Source organism: Panulirus ornatus, chromosome 73 (assembly GCF_036320965.1).
Source record: "Panulirus ornatus isolate Po-2019 chromosome 73, ASM3632096v1, whole genome shotgun sequence".
In the NCBI taxonomy this organism is placed as follows: Eukaryota; Metazoa; Arthropoda; class Malacostraca; order Decapoda; family Palinuridae; genus Panulirus; species Panulirus ornatus.
This window is the reverse complement of record NC_092296.1, coordinates 9,949,107-9,971,317: the sequence shown is the minus strand read 5'-3', so window position 1 is coordinate 9,971,317 and position 22,211 is coordinate 9,949,107. Positions and strand designations below refer to the sequence as shown.

The window sequence follows — 22,211 nt, the reverse complement described above, 5'->3', positions numbered from 1 at the left end:
CATGTCTTTATCTCTGTCTTTGATACACATTCCTGCCTGAAACTCCAGGGGGCGGCCAAGACACAAGAGTATTCATAATTGGTGAAATTCAGTGCCAGTTCTTGGCCTTTATTGCCTCATGCTTAACAGGCCATTGGCAGAGAGCAGCTCTAGTGTAGTATTTTTAGAGGTTCCTACCCAATGGTCCTATGGATTACTTCAGCCTAATGTATTTTATTTTATTTTATTATACTTTGTCGCTGTCTCCCGCGTCAGCAAGGAAGCACAAGGAAACACGAAATAATGGCCCAACCCACCCACATACACATGTATATACATACACGGCCACACACAGCTCATATAGATATCTATACATTTCAGTGTATACTTATATGTACACACACATGTACATAATTCATACTGTCTGCCCTTATTCATTCCTGTCGCCACCCCACCACACATGAAATGAAAAACCCCTCCCCCTGCATGCGCGCGAGGTAGCACTAGGAAAAAACAACAAAGGCCACATTCGTTCACACTCAGTCTCTAGCTATCATGTATAATGCACCGAAACCACAGCTCCCTTTCCACATCCAGTCCCCACAAAACTTTCCATGGTTTACCCCAGACGCTTCACATGCCCTGGTTCAATCCATTGACAGCAAGTCGACCCTGGTATACCACATCGTTTCAATTCACTCTGTTCCTTGCATGCCTTCCACCCTCCTACATGTTCAGGCCCTAATCACTCAGTCTTTTTCACTCCATCTTTCCACTTCTCCTTGTTCCCTCCACCTCTGACACATATATCCTTTTTGTCAATCTTTCCTCACTCATTCCTTCCATGTGACCAAACCATTTCAAAACACCCTCTTCTGCTTTCTCAACCACACTCTTTTTATTACCACACTTCTCTCTTACCCGTTCATTACTTACTAGATCAAACCACCTCACACCACATATTGTCCTCAAACATCTCATTTTCAGCACATCCACCCTCCTCTGCACAACTCTATCTATAGCACATGCCTCACAACCATATAACATTGTTGAAACCACTATTCCTTCAAACATACCCATTTTTGCTTTCCAAGATAATGTTCTCAACTTCCACACATTTTTCAATGCTTCCAGAACTTTTGCCCCCTCCCCCACATTATGATTCATTTCTGCTTCCATGGTTCCATCCACTGCCAAACACACTCCCAGAAATCTAAAACACTTCACTTCCTCCAATTTTTCTCCATTCAAATTTACCTCCCAATTGACTTGTCCCTCAACCCTACTGTACCTAATAACCTTGCTCTTATTCACATTTACTCTCAGTTTTCTTCTTTCACACACTTTACCAAACTCAGTCACCAGCTTCTGCAGTTTCTTACATGAATCAGCCACCAGCGCTGTATCATTAGCGATCAACAACTGACTCACTTCCCAAGCTCTCTCATCCACAACAGACTGCATACTTGCCCCTCTTTCCAAGACTCTTGCATTCACGTCCCAAACAACCTCATCCATAAACAAATTAAACAACCATGGAGACATCACGCACCCCTGCCACAAACCAACATTCACTGAAAACCAATCACTTTCCTCTCTTCCTACACATACACATGCCTTACATCCTCGATAAAAGCTTTTCACTGCTTCTGACAACTTGCCTCCCACACCATATATTCATAATACCTTCCACAGAGCATCTCTATCAGCTCTATCATATGCCTTCTCCAGATCCATAAATGCTACATACAAATCCATTTGCTTTTTTAAGTATTTCTCACATACATTTTTAAAAGCAAACACCTGATCCACACATCCTCTACCACATCTGAAACCACACTGCTCTTCCCCAATCTGATGCTCTGTACATGCCTTCACCTTCTCAATCAATACCCTCCCATATAATTTCCCAGGAATACTCAACAAACTTATACCTCTGTAATTTGAGCACTCACTCTTATCCCCTTTGCCTTTGTACAATGGCACTATGCAAGCATTCCGCCAATCCTCAGGCACCTCACCATGAGTCATACATACATTAAATAACCTTATCAACCAGTCAGTAATACAGTCACCCCCTTTTTTAATAAGTACCAATGCAATACCATCCAAACCCGCTGCCTTGCTGGCTTTCATCTTCCACAAAGCTTTTGCTACCACTTCTCTGTTTACCAAATCATTCTCCCTAACTCTCTCACTTTGCACACCACCTCAACCAAAACACCCTATATCTACCACTCTATCATCAAACACGTTCAACAAACCTTCAAAATGCTCACTCCATCTTCTCACATCACCACTACTTGTTATCACCTCCCCATTATCCCCCTTCACTGATGTTCCCATTTGTTCCCTTGTCTTACACACTTTATTTACCTCCTTCCAAAACATCTTTTTATTCTCCCTAAAATTTAATGATACTCTCTTACCCCAACTCTCATTTGCCCTCTTTTTCACCTCTTGCACTTTTCTCTTGACCTCCTGCCTCTTTCTTTTATACATCTCCCACTCATTTGCATTATTTCCTTGCAAAAATCGTCCAAATGCCTCTCTCTTCTCTTTCACTACTAATCTTACTTCTTCATCCCACCACTCACTACCCTTTCTAATCTGCCCACCTCCCACGCTTCTCATGCCACAAGTATCTTTTGTGCAACCCATCACTGCTTCCCTAAATACATCCCATTCCTCCCCCACTCCCCTTACCTCCTTTGTTCTCATACATATATATGCATACATATATATTATTTTTTTTTTTTATTTTGCTTTGTCGCTGTCTCCCGCGTTTGTGAGGTAGCGCAAGGAAACAGACGAAAGAAATGGCCCAACCCACCCCCATACACATGTATATACACACACGTCCACACACGCAAATATACATGCCTATACATCTTAATGTACACATATATATTACACACACAGACACATACATATATACCCATGCACACAATTCACACTGTCTGCCTTTATTCATTCCCACCGCCACCTCGCCACACATGGAATACCATCCCCCTCCCCCCTCATGTGTGCGGGGTAGCACTAGGAAAAGACAACAAAGGCCTCATTCGTTCACACTCAGTCCCTAGCTGTCATGCAATAATGCCCGAAACCACAGCTCCCTCTCCACATCCAGGCCCCACACAGCTTTCCATGGTTTACCCCAGATGCTTCACATGTCCTGATTCAATCCACTGACAGCCCGTCAACCCCGGTATACCACATCGATCCAATTCACTCTATTCCTTGCCCGCCTTTCACCCTCCTGCATGTTCAGGCCCCGATCACACAAAATCTTTTTCACTCCATCTTTCCACCTCCAATTTGGTCTCCCTCTTCTCCTCGTTCCCTCCACCTCCGACACATATATCCTCTTGGTCAATCTTTCCTCACTCATTCTCTCCATGTGCCCAAACCATTTCAAAACACCCTCTTCTGCTCTCTCAACCACGCTCTTTTTATTTCCACACATCTCTCTTACCCTTACGTTACTTACTCGATCAAACCACCTCACACCACACATTGTCCTCAAACATTTCATTTCCAGCACATCCATCCTCCTGCGCACAACTCTATCCATAGCCCACGCCTCGCAACCATACAACATTGTTGGAACCACTATTCCTTCAAACATACCCATTTTTGCTTTCCGAGATAATGTTCTCGACTTCCACACATTCTTCAAGGCTCCCAGAATTTTGCCCCCTCCCCCACCCTATGATCCACTTCCGCTTCCATGGTTCCATCCGCTGCCAGATCCACTCCCAGATATCTAAAACACTTCACTTCCTCCAGTTTTTCTCCATTCAAACTCACCTCCCAATTGACTTGACCCTCAACCCTACTGTACCTAATAACCTTGCTCTTATTCACATTTACTCTTAACTTTCTTCTTTCACACACTTTACCAAACTCAGTCACCACCTTCTGCAGTTTCTCACATGAATCAGCCACCAGCGCTGTATCATCAGCGAACAACAACTGACTCACTTCCCAAGCTCTCTCATCCCCAACAGACTTCATACTTGCCCCTCTTTCCAAAACTCTGCATTCACCTCCCTAACAACCCCATCCATAAACAAATTAAACAACCATGGAGACATCACACACCCCTGCCGCAAACCTACATTCACTGAGAACCAATCACTTTCCTCTCTTCCTACACGTACACATGCCTTACATCCTCGATAAAAACTTTTCACTGCTTCTAACAACTTGCCTCCCACACCATATATTCTTAATACCTTCCACAGAGCATCTCTATCAACTCTATCATATGCCTTCTCCAGATCCATAAATGCTACATACAAATCCATTTGCTTTTCTAAGTATTTCTCACATACATTCTTCAAAGCAAACACCTGATCCACACATCCTCTACCACTTCTGAAACCACACTGCTCTTCCCCAATCTGATGCTCTGTACATGCCTTCACCCTCTCAATCAATACCCTCCCATATAATTTACCAGGAATACTCAACAAACTTATACCTCTGTAATTTGAGCACTCACTCTTATCCCCTTTGCCTTTGTACAATGGCACTATGCACGCATTCCGCCAATCCTCAGGCACCTCACCGTGAGTCATACATACATTAAATAACCTTACCAACCAGTCAACAATACAGTCACCCCCTTTTTTAATAAATTCCACTGCAATACCATCCAAACCTGCTGCCTTGCCGGCTTTCATCTTCCGCAAAGCTTTTACTACCTCTTCTCTTTTTACCAAATCATTTTCCCTAACCCTCTCACTTTGCACACCACCTCGACCAAAACACCCTATATCTGCCACTCTATCAAACACATTCAACAAACCTTCAAAATACTCACTCCATCTCCTTCTCACATCACCACTACTTGTTATCACCTCCCCATTTGCGCCCTTCACTGAAGTTCCCATTTGCTCCCTTGTCTTACGCACTTTATTTACCTCCTTCCAGAACATCTTTTTATTCTCCCTAAAATTTGATGATACTCTCTCACCCCAACTCTCATTTGCCCTTTTTTTCACCTCTTGCACCTTTCTCTTGACCTCCTGTCTCTTTCTTTTATACGTCTCCCACTCAACTGCATTTTTTCCCTGCAAAAACCGTCCAAATGCCTCTCTCTTCTCTTTCACTAATACTCTTACTTCTTCATCCCACCACTCACTACCCTTTCTAATCAATCCACCTCCCACTCTTCTCATGCCACAAGCATCTTTTGCGCAATCCATCACTGCTTCCCTAAATACATCCCATTCCTCCCCCACTCCCCTTACTTCCATTGTTCTCACCTTTTTCCATTCTGTACTCAGTCTCTCCTGGTACTTCCTCACACAAGTCTCCTTTTAAACCAGGTATTCCCAATCACCAGTTCTTTTTCAGCACATAAATCTACAAGCTCTTCACCATTTCCATTTATAACAACACTGAACACCCCATGTACACTAATTATTCCCTCAACTCCCACATTACTCACCTTTGCATTCAAATTACCCATCACTATATACCCGGTCTCGTGCATTAAAACTACTAACACACTCACTCAGCTGCTCCCAAAACACTTGCCTCTCATGATCTTTCTTCTCATGCCCAGGTGCATATGCATCAATAATCACCCATCTCTCTCCATCCACTTTCAGTTTTACCCATATCAATCTAGAGTTTATTTTCTTACACTCTATTACATACTCCCACCACTCCTGTTTTTGGTCTCGTGCATGAAAATTACTAACACTCACTCAGCTGCTCTCAAAGCACTTGCCTCTCATGATCTGTCTTCTCATGCCCAGGTGCATATGCACCAATAATCACCCATCTCTCTCCATCCACTTTCAGTTTTACCCGTATCAGTCCTGTTTCATGAGTAGTGCTACTCCTTCCCTTGCTCTTGTCCTCTCACTAACCCTTGACTTTACTCCCAAGACATTCACCTTACCCTTGAGGTTCGTTTCACTCAGAGCCAAAACATCCAGGTTCCTTTCCTCAAACATACTACGTATCTCTCCTTTTTTCCTCATCTTGGTTACATCCACACACATTTAGACACCCCAATCTGAGCCTTCGAGGAGGATGAGCACTCCCTGTGTGACTCCTCCTTCTGTTTCCCCGTTTAGAAAGTTAAAATACAAGAAGGGGAGGGTTTCTAGCCTTTGCCTTCTATGACACACAAGGAATGCGTGGGAAGTATTCTTTCTCCCCTATCCCCAGGGATAGGGGAGAATGTGTCTACCAAAGTATGTGAACCTCCTCTTCCTATCTAATGCTCCTACCCTACTATTTCTATTTATTTTCTTACCTGGTACTTCTTTTATGATGTTTTAATATGGTAGCAAAAGCCACAGATGAACTTATACGATGAGAAATAATGTTTAACAAAAAAAAACTTTACACATGACAGCTAGTGAATAGTTGAAAGTGAATGAAATCTTTTCTTCACATGTTCCTGGTTGAAACATAATATTTATGAGATGGTTTGGGCATGTGGAAAGAATGCAAGAAGAAAAGTTTACAAGGAGAGTACATGATAGTATTATTAAAGATATTGGTGTTAATGGAAGACCACCTGTGACAGGGAAATAGGGTGGAGTACTGGAGGGAGAGAAATGGTGGAAGAATGCATGGAGTAGTGTATGCGATGGAGGCATTTAAAGTTACAGATAAGTGGAGACTTATTTTCCACGGCTACCCCCTTGTTATGGGTTCCCAGAGGGAATGAGCATCAGAAATATAGATGGATAGATACCTTGCTTACTCAGAAAATGATGAACTAGTATGAAAAATTCAATAGAAAGCATCGGTGCAGTCTTATTATGAAATAGCAATTGAAAGTTTGTATTTGCACCATTGCTATTTAGCTGATTTGTAATCAAGTAGATTTTAAGAAAATGATTGGTTTTCTCAACAAAAATAGCTTTTATTGGAAATTGTAAACTCCACAAGGCATTTCTTTTGGGTATTTGCCCTGAGAATAAGCGATTGGAGTCTAGACACAGTGCTGTGACCAGGGCAGCAGAAAGTCAAATATTGAACTGATTTTGTGTGATGTAGCTTTATTTATAATGGTAATTTCATCAGGATTAATTTTTTCATTGGGGGTAGATGTTTCTCATCCTTAATCATTATGGGTAGCCATTTGTATTGCACACATTGCTATGCTTAGCTTCTTAATCATGTCATTATGTTGATGTTGATGTGTAGTCATAAGGTATGAGTGGAGTCTGTAGTACCTCAGATGCAGTAGTTTTTATGAAAGAAATTTTATCAACAGACTGTAGTCATATGCAAGCTCTCTCCTACTTAAGACCTATGTGACTTACGACCATCCATACATATGACTGGAAAAAGAATATAAATTAGAAGTAAAAATAGAATATGAACTAAAGAATCTTGCATATAAGGGGGGTGAGGGGTGTCATTTCGTGTGTGGTGGGGTGGCGACGGTAATGAATAAAGGCAGCAAGTATAAATTATGCACATATGTATATATGTATATGTCTGTGTAAGTACATATATATGTATGTTTAATTGTATAGGTATGTATATGTGTGTGTGTGGATGTGCATGTATATACATGTGTATGTGGTTGGGTTGGGCCATTCTTTCATCTGTTTCCTTGCACTACCGTACAAACGCATGAGACAGCGATAAATTATAATAAATATATGAATTTATATAATTAATACTGGGGTCGATGTGCGGTCAGTGGATTGAACCAGGGCATGTGAAGCATCTGGGGTATACCATGGAAAGTTTTGTGGGGCCTGGACATGGAAAGGGAGCTGTGGTTTCAGTGCATTATACATGACAGCTAGAAACTGAGTGTGAACGAATGTGGCCTTTGTTGTCTTTTCTTAGCGCTACCTCACACACATGCGGGAGGAGGGGGTTTTCATTTCATGTGTGGCAGGGTAGCGATGGGAATGAATAAAGGCAGCAAGTATGAATTATGTACATGTGTATATATGTATATGTCTGTGTATGTATATATATGTATACTTTGAAATGTATAGGTATGTATATGTGCATGTGTGGACGTGTATGTAGGTGGGTTGGGCCATTCTTTCTTCTGTTTCCTTGCGCTGCCTCAACGCAGGAGACTGCGACAAAGTATAATAAAATAAAATGAAAATTGAATTGAAGTATCTTCAATAAAAGGTAAAAAGAAACTACAGAACTATGATAAAAATTGAGTAGGATAAATGAATGCTGTACAGGTATACAAATTCTACATACAGCTGACTTAAGTGCATTTCGAGATCCGACTGGTCAGTAAGAATGAATGCGGACGTATATTGTGGAGGGGGTGTATATTGCTCTGATGTATTTAGAAATTCCAAACTATATATTGCTAGCTTTTTGGTTAAGTAGGACAGCATATCCATGTAAATTAAAAGTCTGTATTCCAACAGAATCAGTTAGAACTTGAACAAAATTCAAGAAGGAAGAGGAAGAAAATACATGAGACATAAGCGTTGAAGAAAATGGTAAGTTTTGTGGTATCTGCTTCAATCATGACACAAGTCCTCATTAGGATGATCTTGCTGTAATATAAGCATGTTTGGCATGACCATATCTCCATCCTGGAAACCTTACATTATGAATTTTACAGTCTACTACTCAGAATCTGGGAATGTTGTGGAGGTGACCCTTTCAGCATTTTCACATCTTAAGTCTCTCTTTAACATGCCCATTAATTAGGAAACAAACTAGTGGTGCCTGTTTATCATTTACCCTGCACTCATATTTATGTATATCTCTCTTTTTAAACCATTTACTCCCAATCACCAGTGCTTTTTCAGCACACAACTTAAGATTTTCACCATTTTCAGTCACATTGGATGCCCCATGTTGCCTAATTATATCCTCAGCTACCACATAACTTACTCCTTTATTCAATTATTACTTGATTCCTCACTCTAAATTGCTGGGGAGGCACACACACACACACACACACATGTACGTACACCCCAGGCACAAGAATGGCCTCACTTTTTCGAGCTGTCATGTATAATACACCAAAATCATAGCCCCCATCCACACACGATACATGAGGCACACATTCTGCCACAAAGCTACATGAGGCACATATTCTGCCACACACGATACATTTGGCACATATACTGCCATACGCAATACATGAGGCCCATATTCTGCCACACACGATACATAAGGTACACATTTTGCCACACACGATACATAAGGAACACCCTCTGCCACACACAATACATAAGGGACGCATTCTGCCACACACGATACATGAGGCACATATTATGCCTGCCACACACGATACATGAAGCACACATTCTACCAAAACGCTACAGGAGGCACACATTCTGCCACACACGATACATGTGGCACATATTTTGCCACACGCGATACATGAGGCCCATATTCTGCCCCACACGGTACATAAGTGACGCATTGTACCACACACGATACATGAGGCACATTTTAAAACACATGATACAAGAGGCACACATTCTGCCAAACATGATACTTGTAGCACACATTCTACCACATACGATACATGAGGCGCACATTCTGCTACACACGATACATCGATACATAAGGTACACATTCTGCCACACGATACATAAAGTACACATTCTGCTCCACGATACATAAGGTACACATTGTCACACACGATACAAGAGGTACATATTCTACCAAGTACAATACATGATGTACACATTCCACTACACACGATACATGTGGCACACATTCTGCAACACACGATACATGAGGCGCACATTCTGCCAGACACGATACATAAGGTACACACACTGCCACACACGATGCATAAGATACACATTCTGCCACACACGATACATGAGGAGCACATTCTGCCACAACCGATACATGAGGCAAACAGTCAGCCACACAAGATACATGAGACACATTCTGCCACACACGATACATGAGGCACATTCTGCAACAAACGATACATGAGGCACACATTCTGCCACACACGATACTTGGGGCACACATTCTGCCACACATGATACATAAGGCACACATTCTGCCACACACGATACATAAGGTACACATTCTCCCACATACGATACATTGGGCACACAATCTGGCACACACGATACATGTGGAACACATTCTGTCACACACAACACATGCGTCACACATTCTGCCACACACGATACATAATGTACACATTCTCCCACACAAGATACAAAGGGCACAAATTCTGCCCCACACGATACATGTGGAACACATTCTGACACACACGATACATGAGGCCCACACGAAGCATAAGGAACACATTCTGCCACACACGAGACATGAGGCACACATTCTGCCACATACGATACATGAGGCACACATTCTGCAAAACACGATACATGAGGCACACATTCTTCTACACACGATACATAAGATACACATTCTGCTACACACGATATTGAGGCAGACATTCTGCCACACCCGATACATAAGGCACATATTAAGCCACACGATACATAAGGCACACGTCCTCCCACACACGATACATAAGGTACACATTCTGACACACACGATACACGTGGCACACATTCTGCCACACACGATACATAAGGTACACATTCTCCCACACAAGATACATGGGGCACACATTCTCCCACACACAATACATGTGTCACATATTCTGACACACACGATACATGAGGCCCATATCCTGCCCACACGAAGCATAAGGAACACATTCTGCCACACATGATACATAAGATACACATTCTGCCACACACGATACTTGAGGCACACATTATGCCACTCACGATACATAAGGCACACATTCTTCCACAGAACATACATAAGGTACACATTCGGCCTCACACGATACATGAGTGACACCATTTGCCACACACGATACATAATGTACACATTCTACCACATACGATACATGTGGCACACAGTCTGCCACAGACGATACATTTTGCACACAGTCTGCCACAAACGATACATAAGGTGCACATTTTGCCACACATGATACTTGAGGCGCACATTCTACCTCATACGATACATGGGGAACACATTCTACCACACACGATACATGAGGCCCACATTCTGCGACACACACATTACATAAGGTACATATTCTGCCTCACACGATACAGAGGTTACACATTTTGCCACACGATACATGAGGCACACATTATGCCACACGACACATGAGGCACACATTATGCCACACATGATACAGGAGGCCAACATTCTGCCGCACATGATACATGATGCACACATTCTACCACACACGATACATGAGGGACACATTCTACCACACACGATACATAAGGCGCACATTCTGCCACAACTGATATTTAAAGTACACATTCTGCCACACAGGATACATGTGGCACATATTCTGCCACACATGATACATGAGGCACTCATTCTGCCACACAAGATACATATGGCATGCATTTTATCATATGATACATGAGGCACACAATGTACCACATGATACAAGAGGCACATATTCTGCCACACGATACATGAGCCACACATTCTGCCACACACGATACATGTGGCACGCATACTACCATACCTGATACATGAGGCACACATTCTGCCACACACGACACATAAGGGACACATTGTGCCACACACGATACATGAGGCACACATCCTGCCACTCACGAAACATGAGGCGCACATTCTACCACACACGATATATGTGGCACACAGTCTACCACACACGATACATACGGCACAAATTCTACCGCACACGATACACGAGGCACACATTTTGCCACACACTATACATGTGGCACACATTCTGCCCACACGAAACATAAGGAACTCATTCTGTCACACACGATACACAAGTACATATTCTCCTACACACGATACATGGGGCACACATTCTGCCACACGATACATGTGGAACACATTCTGCCACATACGATACATAAGACACACGTTCTGCCACACACGATACATAAGGCCCACATTCTGCCAACACGAAACATATGGAACATATTTTGACACATACGATACATAAGAATTACATCCTGCGCACACAATACATGAGGCACAAATTCTGCCACTCGCGATACGTGTGGCACACATTCTTCCACACACGATATATAAGGTACACATACTGCCACACACGATACATGTGGCACACATTTGCCACACATGACACAAAAGGTACGCATCCTGCCACACATATGCATGTGGCACACATTCTGCCACACACGATACATAAGGTACACATTCTGCCACACACAATACATGAGGCACACAATCTGACATACACGATACATGAGGCACATATTCTGCCATGCACGATACATGTGGCACACATTCTTCCTCACTCAGTACGTAAGGTACAAATTCTGCCACACACGATACATAAGGCACACAATCTGCCACACACGATACATGAGACACACATTTTACCACACACAATACATGAGCCACACATTCTACCACACAAGATACATGAAGCACATATCCTACCACACATAATACAGTAGGCTCACATTTCACCACACACGATATATATAGCACACATTCTGCCACACACGATACATAAGGTACACAATCTGCCACACACGATACATAAGATACACATTCTGCCACACATAATACATGAGACACATTTGTCCACACATGATACATGTGGCGCACATCCTGCCACAACCGATGCAAGAGGCCCACATTCTGCCACACACGATACATAAGATAAACATTCTGCCACACACGATACATGAGGCACACATTGTTGCACTCGCATTATGTGAGGCACATATTCTTCCACTCATGATACATAAGGTAGACACTCTGCCACACGCGATACATGAGGGAAAGATTCTGCCACACACGATAAATAAGGTACACATTCTGCCCCACACAATACATGAGGCACACATTCTGCCACTCCTGATACATGAGGCACACATCCTTCCACAAACGATACATACGGTACACTTTCTGCCACACACAATACATGAGGAACACCATCTGCCACACATGATACACAAGGTACACATTCTGCCACACACGATACATGTGGCACGCAATCTGCCACACACAATGCATAAGGTACACATTCTGCCACACACGATACCTGAGGCACACATTCTGCCACACACGATACATAAGGCACACATTTTGCCACATATGATACATAAGGTACAAATTCTCCCACACAAGATACATGGGGCACACATTCTGCCACGCACGATACATGTGGCACACTTTCTGACACACGATACATGAGGCCCATAATCTACCCACACGAAGCATAAGGAACACATTCTGCCACGACACACAGGATACATATTCTTCCACACACGATACATGAGGCTCACATTATGCCACTCACCATACACGAGGCACACATTCTTCCACAGAAGATACATAAGGTGCACATTCGGCCTCACACGATACAGGAGGGACACCTTCTGCCACACACGATACATAATGTACACAAGAGACGCATCATGACGATATCGTTAGATTATCCCTAAAGGTGAGTTGTGGCAAATGAACGTTACATTCTTCCATGTAATAATTTGCTTCACTGGAACATTTGTAGCAAAGTCGTAATCAAAAAAGTTAACAGAAAGGGAATAATCTATGAAAATTCCACTCATTCTTCTTGAGCTTAAAGGTAATGTATTTATAGGTGGAGATGGAGTCACTGAAGGAGAAGGAATGGAAGTGGCAGCAACATGAGTCGTCTGGGCAACGGACCAACATGTTCCTCACCCTCCAGGACCTCCAGTGTATCTTCTACATCCTCGTCTGGGCAGCCAGCGTCGCAGCTAAGAACCAGGTACTACTGGAGGTGCTCAGAGGTACAAAGCTTTTCATAAAAACTGAAACTTTCTATGAATGTATGACGACAGATCTATAGGATCATCATTTGTAGCCGTTGTTCGAAGGAAGTGCTGGCCATCATGACCAACAATATCATACATTTCAGGAATATATTGACCTCAGTAGATTGACAAGAGACGCATCATGACGATATCGTTGGATTATCCCCAAAGGTGAGTTGTGGCAAATGAACGTTACATTCTTCCATGTAATAATTTGCTTCACTGGAACATTTGTAGCAAAGTCAGCTCATTCCTCTTCAGCTTAAAGGTAATGTATTTATGTGTGGAGATGGAGTCACTGAGGGAGAAGAACTGGAAGCGGCAGCAACGTGAGTCGTCGGGGCAGCGAACCAACATGTTCCTCACCCTCCAGGACCTCCAGTGTATTTTCTATATCCTCCCGTGGGCCACCAGCGTTGCCGCTAAGAAACAGGCACTGCTGGAGGTGCTCAGAGATACAAAGTTTTTCATAAAAACTGAAAATTTCTATGAATATATGACGACAAATTTATAGGATTATCGATTGTAGCCGTTGTTCAGACGAAGAGCCGGCTATTATGACCAACAGTATTATACATTTCAGGACTGTATTGACCTCAGAAGATTGACAAGAGACGTATCATGACGATATCGTTGGATTACCCCTAAAGGTGAATTGTGGCAAATGAACGTTACATTCTTCTATGTAATAATTTGTTTCACTGGAACATTTGTAGCAAAGTCGTAATAAAAAAAGTTAACAGAAAGGGAATAATCTATGAAAAGTCCACTCATTCTTCTTGAGCTTAAAGGTAATGTATTTATAGGTGGAGATGGAGTCACTGAAGGAGAAGGAATGGAAGCGGTAGGAACATGAGTCGTCGGGGCAGCGGACCAACATGTTCCTCACCCTCCAGGATCTCCAGGGTATCTTTTGTATCCTCGTCTGGGCCGCCTGCGTCGCCGTTTAGAACCAAGCACTGCTGTAGATGCTCAGAGGTACAAAGCTTTTCATAAATCTGAAAATTTATATGAATATATGACGTCAGATTTATAGGATAATCATTTGTAGCCCTTGTTCAGAGGAAGTGCCGGCCATCATAACAATGTCGTTGGATTATCCCTGAAGGTGAGCTGTGGCAAATGAAGGTTACATTTTTCCATGTAATAATTTGCTTCACTGGAACATTTGTAGCAAAGTCCACTCACTCTTCTTGATCTGATAGGTGGATTTGGAGTCACTGAAGGAGAAGGAATGGAAGCAGCAGCAGGAGGAGTCATCGGGGCAGCGGACCAACATGTTCCTCACCCTCCAGGACCTCCAGTGTATCTTTTACATCCTCGTCTGGGCCGCCTGCATCGCCGCTACGAACCAGGCATTGCTGGATGTGCTCAGAGGTACAAAGCTTTTCATAAAAACTGAAAATTTCTATGAATATATGACAGATTTATAGGATAATCATTTGTAGCTGTTGTTCAAACGAAGTGCCAGCCATCATGACCAACAGTATTATACATTTCAGGACTGTATTGACCTCAGAAGATTGACAAGAGACGCATCATGAAGATATCGTTGAATTATCCCTAAAGGTGAGTCGTAGCAAATGAAAGTTACATTCTTCAATGTAATAATTTGTTTCACTGGAACATTTGTAGCAAAGTCGTAATCAAAAAAATTAACGGAAAGGGTATAACCTATGAAAAGTACATTCGTTCCTCTTGAGCTTAAAGGTATTGTATTTATAGTTGGATTTGGAGTCCCTGAAGGAGAAGGACTGGAAGCGTCAGCAACAGGAGTCATCGTGGCAACGGACCAACATGTTCCTCACCCTCCAGGACCTCCAGTGAATCTTCTACATCCTTCTCTGGGCCGCCAAAGTCGCCGCTAGGAACCAGGCGCTGCTGGAGGTGCTCAGAGGTACAAGGTTTTTCATAAAAACTGAAAATTTCTGAGAATATATGCCGACAGATTTATAGGTTAATCATTTAAGCCGTTGTTCAGACGAAGTGCCAGCCATCATGACAATATCATTGGATTATTCTTGAAGGTGAGTTGTGGCAAATAAAGGTTACATTTTTCCATGTAATAATTTGCTTCCCTGGAACATTTGTAGCAAAGTCCACTCATTCCTCTTGAGCTTTAAGGTAATGTATTTATGTGTGGAGATGGAGTCACTGAAGGAGAAGGACTGGAAGCGGCAGCAACGTGAGTCGTCGGGGCAGCGGACCAACATGTTCCTCACCCTCCAGGATCTCCAATGTATCTTCTACATCCTCGCGTGTGCGGCTAGCTTCGCCGATAAGAAACAGGTACTGCTGGAGGTGCTAAGAGATACTAAGTTTTTCATAAAAACTGAAAATCTCTATGAATATATGACGACAGATTTATAGGATAATCATTTGTAGCCGTTGTTCAGACGAAGTGCCAGCCATCATGACCAACAATATCATACATTTCACGACCGTATTGACCTCAGAAGATTGACAAGAGACGTATCATGACGATATCATTGGATTATCCCTAAACGTGAGTTGTGGCAAATGAACGTTACATTCTTCCATGTAATAATTTGCTTCACTGGAACATTTGTAGCAAAGTTCTCTCATTCGTCTTGGGCTTAAAGGTACTGTATTTATAGGTGGATTTGGAGTCACTGAAGGAGATGGACTAGAAGCGGCAGCAACAGGAGTCGTCGTGACACCGGACCAACATGTTCCTCACCCTCCAGGACCTCCAGTGAATCTTCTACATCCTTCTCTGGGCCGCCAAAGTCGCCGCTAGGAACCAGGCGCTGCTGGAGGTGCTCAGAGGTACAAGGTTTGCCATAAAATCTGAAAATTAATATGAATATATGCCGACTAATCATTTTAGCCGTTGTTCAGACGAAGTGCCGGCCATCATGACAATGGCGTTGGATTATCCCTAAAGGTGAGTTGTGGCAAATGAAGGTTACATTTTTCCATGTAATAATTTGCTTCCCTGGAACATTAGTAGCAAAGTCCACTCATTCCTCTAGAGCTTAAAGGTAATGTATTTATGTGTGGAGATGGAGTCACTGAGGGAGAAGGACTGGAAGCGGCAGCAACGTAAGTCGTCTGGGCAACGGACCAACATGTTCCTCACCCTCCAGGACATCCAGTGTATCTTCTACATCCTCGTCTACTCCGCCAGCGTCGCCGCTAAGAACCAGACACGGCTGGAGGTGCTCAGAGGTACAAAGATTTTCATAAAACCTGAAAATTCCTATGAATATATGCCGACAGATTTATAGGATAATCTTTTGTAGGAGTTGTTCAGACGAAGTGCCAGCCATCATGACCGACAGTATCATACATTTCAGGACTGTATTGACCTCAAAAAATCGACAAGAGACGCATCATACGATATCGTTGGATTTCCCTTAAAGGTGAGTTGTGGCAAATGAACGTTACATTCTTCCATGTAATAATTTGTTCACTGGAACATTTGTAGCAAAGTTCTCAGTCTATAGTCTTGGCTTAAAGGTATGTATTCATAGGTGGATTTGGAGTCATGAAGGAAAAGGACTAAAAGGCAGCACAGGAGTCGTCTGCAAGGACCAACATGTTCCTCACCCTCCAGGACCTCCAGTGATCTTCTACATCCTCTCTGGGCGCCAGTCGCCGCTAAGAACCAGGCTGCTGGAGGTGCTCAGAGTACAAATTTCATTTTCTTTTTTTAATATTGCCACGTTTAAGGAGGTAGCGTTAAGAACAGAGGACTGGGCCTTGGAGGGAATATCCTCACCTGGCCCCCTTCTTTGTTCCTTGTTTTGGAAAATTAAAAAAAAAAACGAGAGGGGAAGATTTCCAGCCCCCCGCTCCCTCCCCTTTTAGTCGCCTTCTACGACACGCAGGGAACACGTGGGAAGTATTCTTTCTCCCCTATCCCCAGGGATAACAAACTTTTCATACAAGCTGAAAATTTCTATGAATATATGAAAATAGATTTATAGGATAATCATTTGTAGCTGTTGTTCAGAGGAAGTGCCAGCCATCATGACCAACAATATCATACATTTCAGGAATGAATTGACCTCAGTAGATTGACAAGAGACGCATCATGACGATATCGTTAGATTATCCCTAAAGGTGAGTTGTGGCAAATGAACGTTACATTCTTCCATGTAATAATTTGCTTCACTGGAACATTTGTAGCAAAGTCCACTCATTCGTCCTGAGCTTAAAGGTATTGTATTCATAGGTGGATTTGGAGTCACTGAAGGAAAAGGACTGGAAGCGGCAGCAACAGGAGTCGTCGTGGCAACGGACCCACATGTTCCTCACCCTCCAGGACCTCCAGTGAATCTTCTACATCCTTCTCTGGGCCGCCAAAGTCGCCGCTAGGAACCAGGCGCTGCTGGAGGTGCTCAGAGGTACAAGGTTTTTCATAAAAACTGAAAAAATTAATATGAATATATGCCGACAGATTTATAGGATAATCATTTTAGCCGTTGTTCAGACGAAGTGCCGGCCATCATGACAATGTCGTTGGATTATCCCTAAAGGTGTGTTGTGGCAAATGAAGGTTACATTTTTCCATGTAATAATTTGCTTCCCTTGAACATTTGTAGCAAAGTCCACTCATTCCTCTTGAGCTTAAAGGTAATGTATTTATGTGTGGAGATGGAGTCACTGAAGGAGAAGGACTGGAAGCGGCAGCAACGTGAGTCGTCGGGGCAGCGGACCAACATGTTCCTCACCCTCCAGGACCTCCAATGTATCTTCTACATCCTCGCTTGGGCCGCCAGCTTCGCCGCTAAGAAACAGGTACTGCTGGAGGTGCTCAGAGATACAAAGTTTTTCATAAAAACTGAAAATCTCTATGAATATATGACGACAGATTTATAGGATAATCGATTTTAGCCGTTGTTCAGACGAAGAGCCGGCTATTATGACCAACAGTATTATACATTTCAGGACTCGGAAAATTGACAAGAGACGTATCATGACGATATCGTTGGATTATCCTAAACGTGAGTTGTAGCAAATGAACGTTACATTCTTCCATGTAATAATTTGTTTCAATGGAACATTTGTAGCAAAGTCGTAATCAAAGAAGTTAAGAGAAAGGGAATAACCTATGAAAATTCCACTCATTCCTCTTGAGCTTAAAGGTATTGTATGTATAGATGAATTTGGAGGCACTGAAGGAGAAGGACTGGAAGATTCAGCAGCAGAAGTCGTCGGGGCAACGGACCAACATGTTCCTCAACCTCCAGGACCTCCAGGGTATCTTCTATATCCTCGTCTGGGCCGCCAAATTCGCCGCTAGGAACCAGGCACTGCTGGAGGTGCTCAGAGGTACAAAGCTTTTCATAAAAACTGAATAATTCTATGAATATATGACGACAGATTTATAGGATAATCATTTTAGCCGTTGCTCAGACGATGTGTCGGCCATCATAACAATGTCGTTGGATTATCCCTAAAGGTGAGTTGTAGCAAATGAACGTTACATTCTTCCATGTAATAATTTGCTTCACTGGAACATTTGTAGCAAAGTCCACTCATTCCTCCTGAGCTTTAATTAAAGGTAATGTATTCATAGGTGGAGATGGAGTCACTGAAGGAGAAGGACTCTAAGCGGCAGCAACGTGAGTCGTCGGGGCAGCGGACCAACGTGTTCCTCACCCTCCAGGACCTCCAATGTATCTTCTACATCCTCGCCTGGGCCGCCAGCGTCGCCGATAAGAAACAGGTACTGCTGGAGGTGCTCAGAGATACAAAGCTTTTCATAAAAACTGAAAATTTCTATGAATATATGACGACAGATTTATAGGATAATCGATTGTAGCCGTTGTTCAGACGAAGAGCCTGCTATTATGACCAACAGTATTATACATTTCAGGACTGTATTGACCTCAGAAGATTGACAAGAGACGTATCATGACGATATCGTTGGATTATCCCTAAAGGTGAGTTGTAGCAAATGAACGTTACATTCTTCCATGTAATAATTTGTTTCACTGGAACATTTGTAGCAAAGTCGTAATCAAAGAAGTTAAGAGAAAGGGAATAGCCTATGAAAAGTCTACTCATTCCTCTTGAGCTTAAAGGTATTGTATTTATAGATGAATTTGGAGGCACTGAAGGAGAAGGACTGGAAGATTGAGCAGCAGAAGTCGTCGGGGCAACGGACCAACATGTTCCTCAACCTCCAGGACCTCCAGAGTATCTTCTATATCCTCGTCTGGGCCGCCTGCGTCGCCGGTAACAACCAGGCACTGCTGGAGGTGCTCAGAGGTACAAAGCTTTTCATAAAAACTGAATAATTCTATGAATATATGACGACAGATTTATAGGATAATCATTTTAGCCGTTGTTCAGACGATGTGCCGGCCATCATAACAATGTCGTTGGATTATCCCTAAAGGTGAGTTGTGGCAAATGAAAGTTACATTTTTCGATGTAATACTTTCCTTCACTGGAACATTTGTAGCAAAGTCCACTCATTCCTCCTGAGCTTAAAGGTAATGTATTTATAGGTGGAGATGGAGTCACTGAAGGAGAAGGACTCTAAGCGGCAGCAACGTGAGTCGTCGGGGCAGCGGACCAACATGTTCCTCACCCTCTAGGACATCATCTACATCCTTATCCTCGCCTGGGCCGCCAGCGTCGCCGATTAGAACCAGGTACTACTGGAGGTGCTCAGAGATACAAAGCTTTTCATAAAAACTGAAAATTTCTATGAATATATGACGACAAATTTATAGGATAATCATTTGTAGCCGTTGTTCAGACGAAGTGCCAGCCATCATGACCAACAATATCATACATTTCACGACCGTATTGACCTCAGAAGATTGACAAGAGACGTATCATGACGATATCATTGGATTATCCCTAAACGTGAGTTGTGGCAAATGAACGTTACATTCTTCCATGTAATAATTTGCTTCACTGGAACATTTGTAGCAAAGTTCTCTCATTCGTCTTGGGCTTAAAGGTATTGTATTTATAGGTGGATTTGGAGTCACTGAAGGAGATGGACTGGAAGCGGCAGCAACAGGAGTCGTCGTGGCAACGGACCAACATGTTCCTCACCCTCCAGGACCTCCAGTGAATCTTCTACATCCTTCTCTGGGCCGCCAAAGTCGCCGCTAGGAACCAGGCGCTGCTGGAGGTGCTCAGAGGTACAAGGTTTTTCATAAAAACTGAAAATTAATATGAATATATGCCGACAGATTTATAGGATAATCATTTTAGCCGTTGTTCAGACGAAGTGCCGGCCATCATGACAATGTCGTTGGATTATCCCTAAAGGTGAGTTGTGGCAAATGAAGGTTACATTTTTCCATGTAATAATTTGCTTCCCTGGAACATTTGTAGCAAAGTCCACTCATTCCTCTTGAGCTTAAAGGTAATGTATTATAAGTGGAGATGGAGTCACTGAAGGAGAAGGACTGGAAGCGGCAGCAACGTGAGTCGTCGGGGCAGCGGACCAACATGTTCCTCACCCTCCAGGACATCCAGGGTATCTTCTACATCCTCGCCTGGGCCGCCAGCGTCGCCGCTAAGAACCAGGTACTGCTGGAGGTGCTCAGAGATACAAACTTTTCATCTTTTCTTTTTTCTTTCAAACTATTCGCCATTTCCCGCTTTAGCGAGGTAGCGTTAAGAACAGAGGACTGGGCCTTGGAGGGAATATCCTCACCTGGCCCCCTTCTTTGTTCCTTGTTTTGGAAAATTAAAAAAAAAAACGAGAGGGGAAGATTTCCAGCCCCCCGCTCCCTCCCCTTTTAGTCGCCTTCTACGACACGCAGGGAACACGTGGGAAGTATTCTTTCTCCCCTATCCCCAGGGATAACAAACTTTTCATACAAGCTGAAAATTTCTATGAATATATGAAAATAGATTTATAGGATAATCATTTGTAGCTGTTGTTCAGAGGAAGTGCCAGCCATCATGACCAACAATATCATACATTTCAGGAATGAATTGACCTCAGTAGATTGACAAGAGACGCATGATGACGATATCGTTAGATTATCCCTAAAGGTGAGTTGTGGCAAATGAACGTTACATTCTTCCATGTAATAATTTGCTTCACTGGAACATTTGTAGCAAAGTCCACTCATTCGTCCTGAGCTTAAAGGTATTGTATTCATAGGTGGATTTGGAGTCACTGAAGGAAAAGGACTGGAAGCGGCAGCAACAGGAGTCGTCGTGGCAACGGACCCACATGTTCCTCACCCTCCAGGACCTCCAGTGAATCTTCTACATCCTTCTCTGGGCCGCCAAAGTCGCCGCTAGGAACCAGGCGCTGCTGGAGGTGCTCAGAAGTACAAGGTTTTTCATAAAAACTGAAAAAATTAATATGAATATATGCCGAGATTTATAGGATAATCATTTTAGCCGTTGTTCAGACGAAGTGCCGGCCATCATGACAATGTCGTTGGATTATCCCTAAAGGTGTGTTGTGGCAAATGA

The 22,211-nt window shown here is 42.9% G+C and overlaps 1 protein-coding gene across 13 annotated transcripts in view; it reads left to right on the top strand.

The window, feature by feature from the left end:
* The window catches only part of LOC139748255 (uncharacterized), a 40,409-nt gene extending 18,292 nt beyond the window's left edge, over positions 1 to 22,117 (top strand). For 2 of the 13 annotated variants that reach the window (XM_071661182.1, XM_071661179.1), the window contains 8 exons: positions 13,586 to 13,735; positions 13,886 to 13,952; positions 14,365 to 14,431; positions 14,588 to 14,759; positions 14,987 to 15,158; positions 15,284 to 15,350; positions 15,507 to 15,808; positions 15,927 to 15,999. In XM_071661182.1, the coding sequence (XP_071517283.1) occupies positions 13,586 to 13,735; positions 13,886 to 13,927 (192 nt within the window). In that variant the 3' untranslated portion in view covers positions 13,928 to 13,952; positions 14,365 to 14,431; positions 14,588 to 14,759; ... (2 more) ...; positions 15,507 to 15,808; positions 15,927 to 15,999. The other 11 variants (XM_071661185.1, XM_071661189.1, XM_071661188.1 and 8 more) reach the window with 11 other exon arrangements.
* The last annotated feature ends 94 nt before the right edge of the window (positions 22,118 to 22,211 follow it).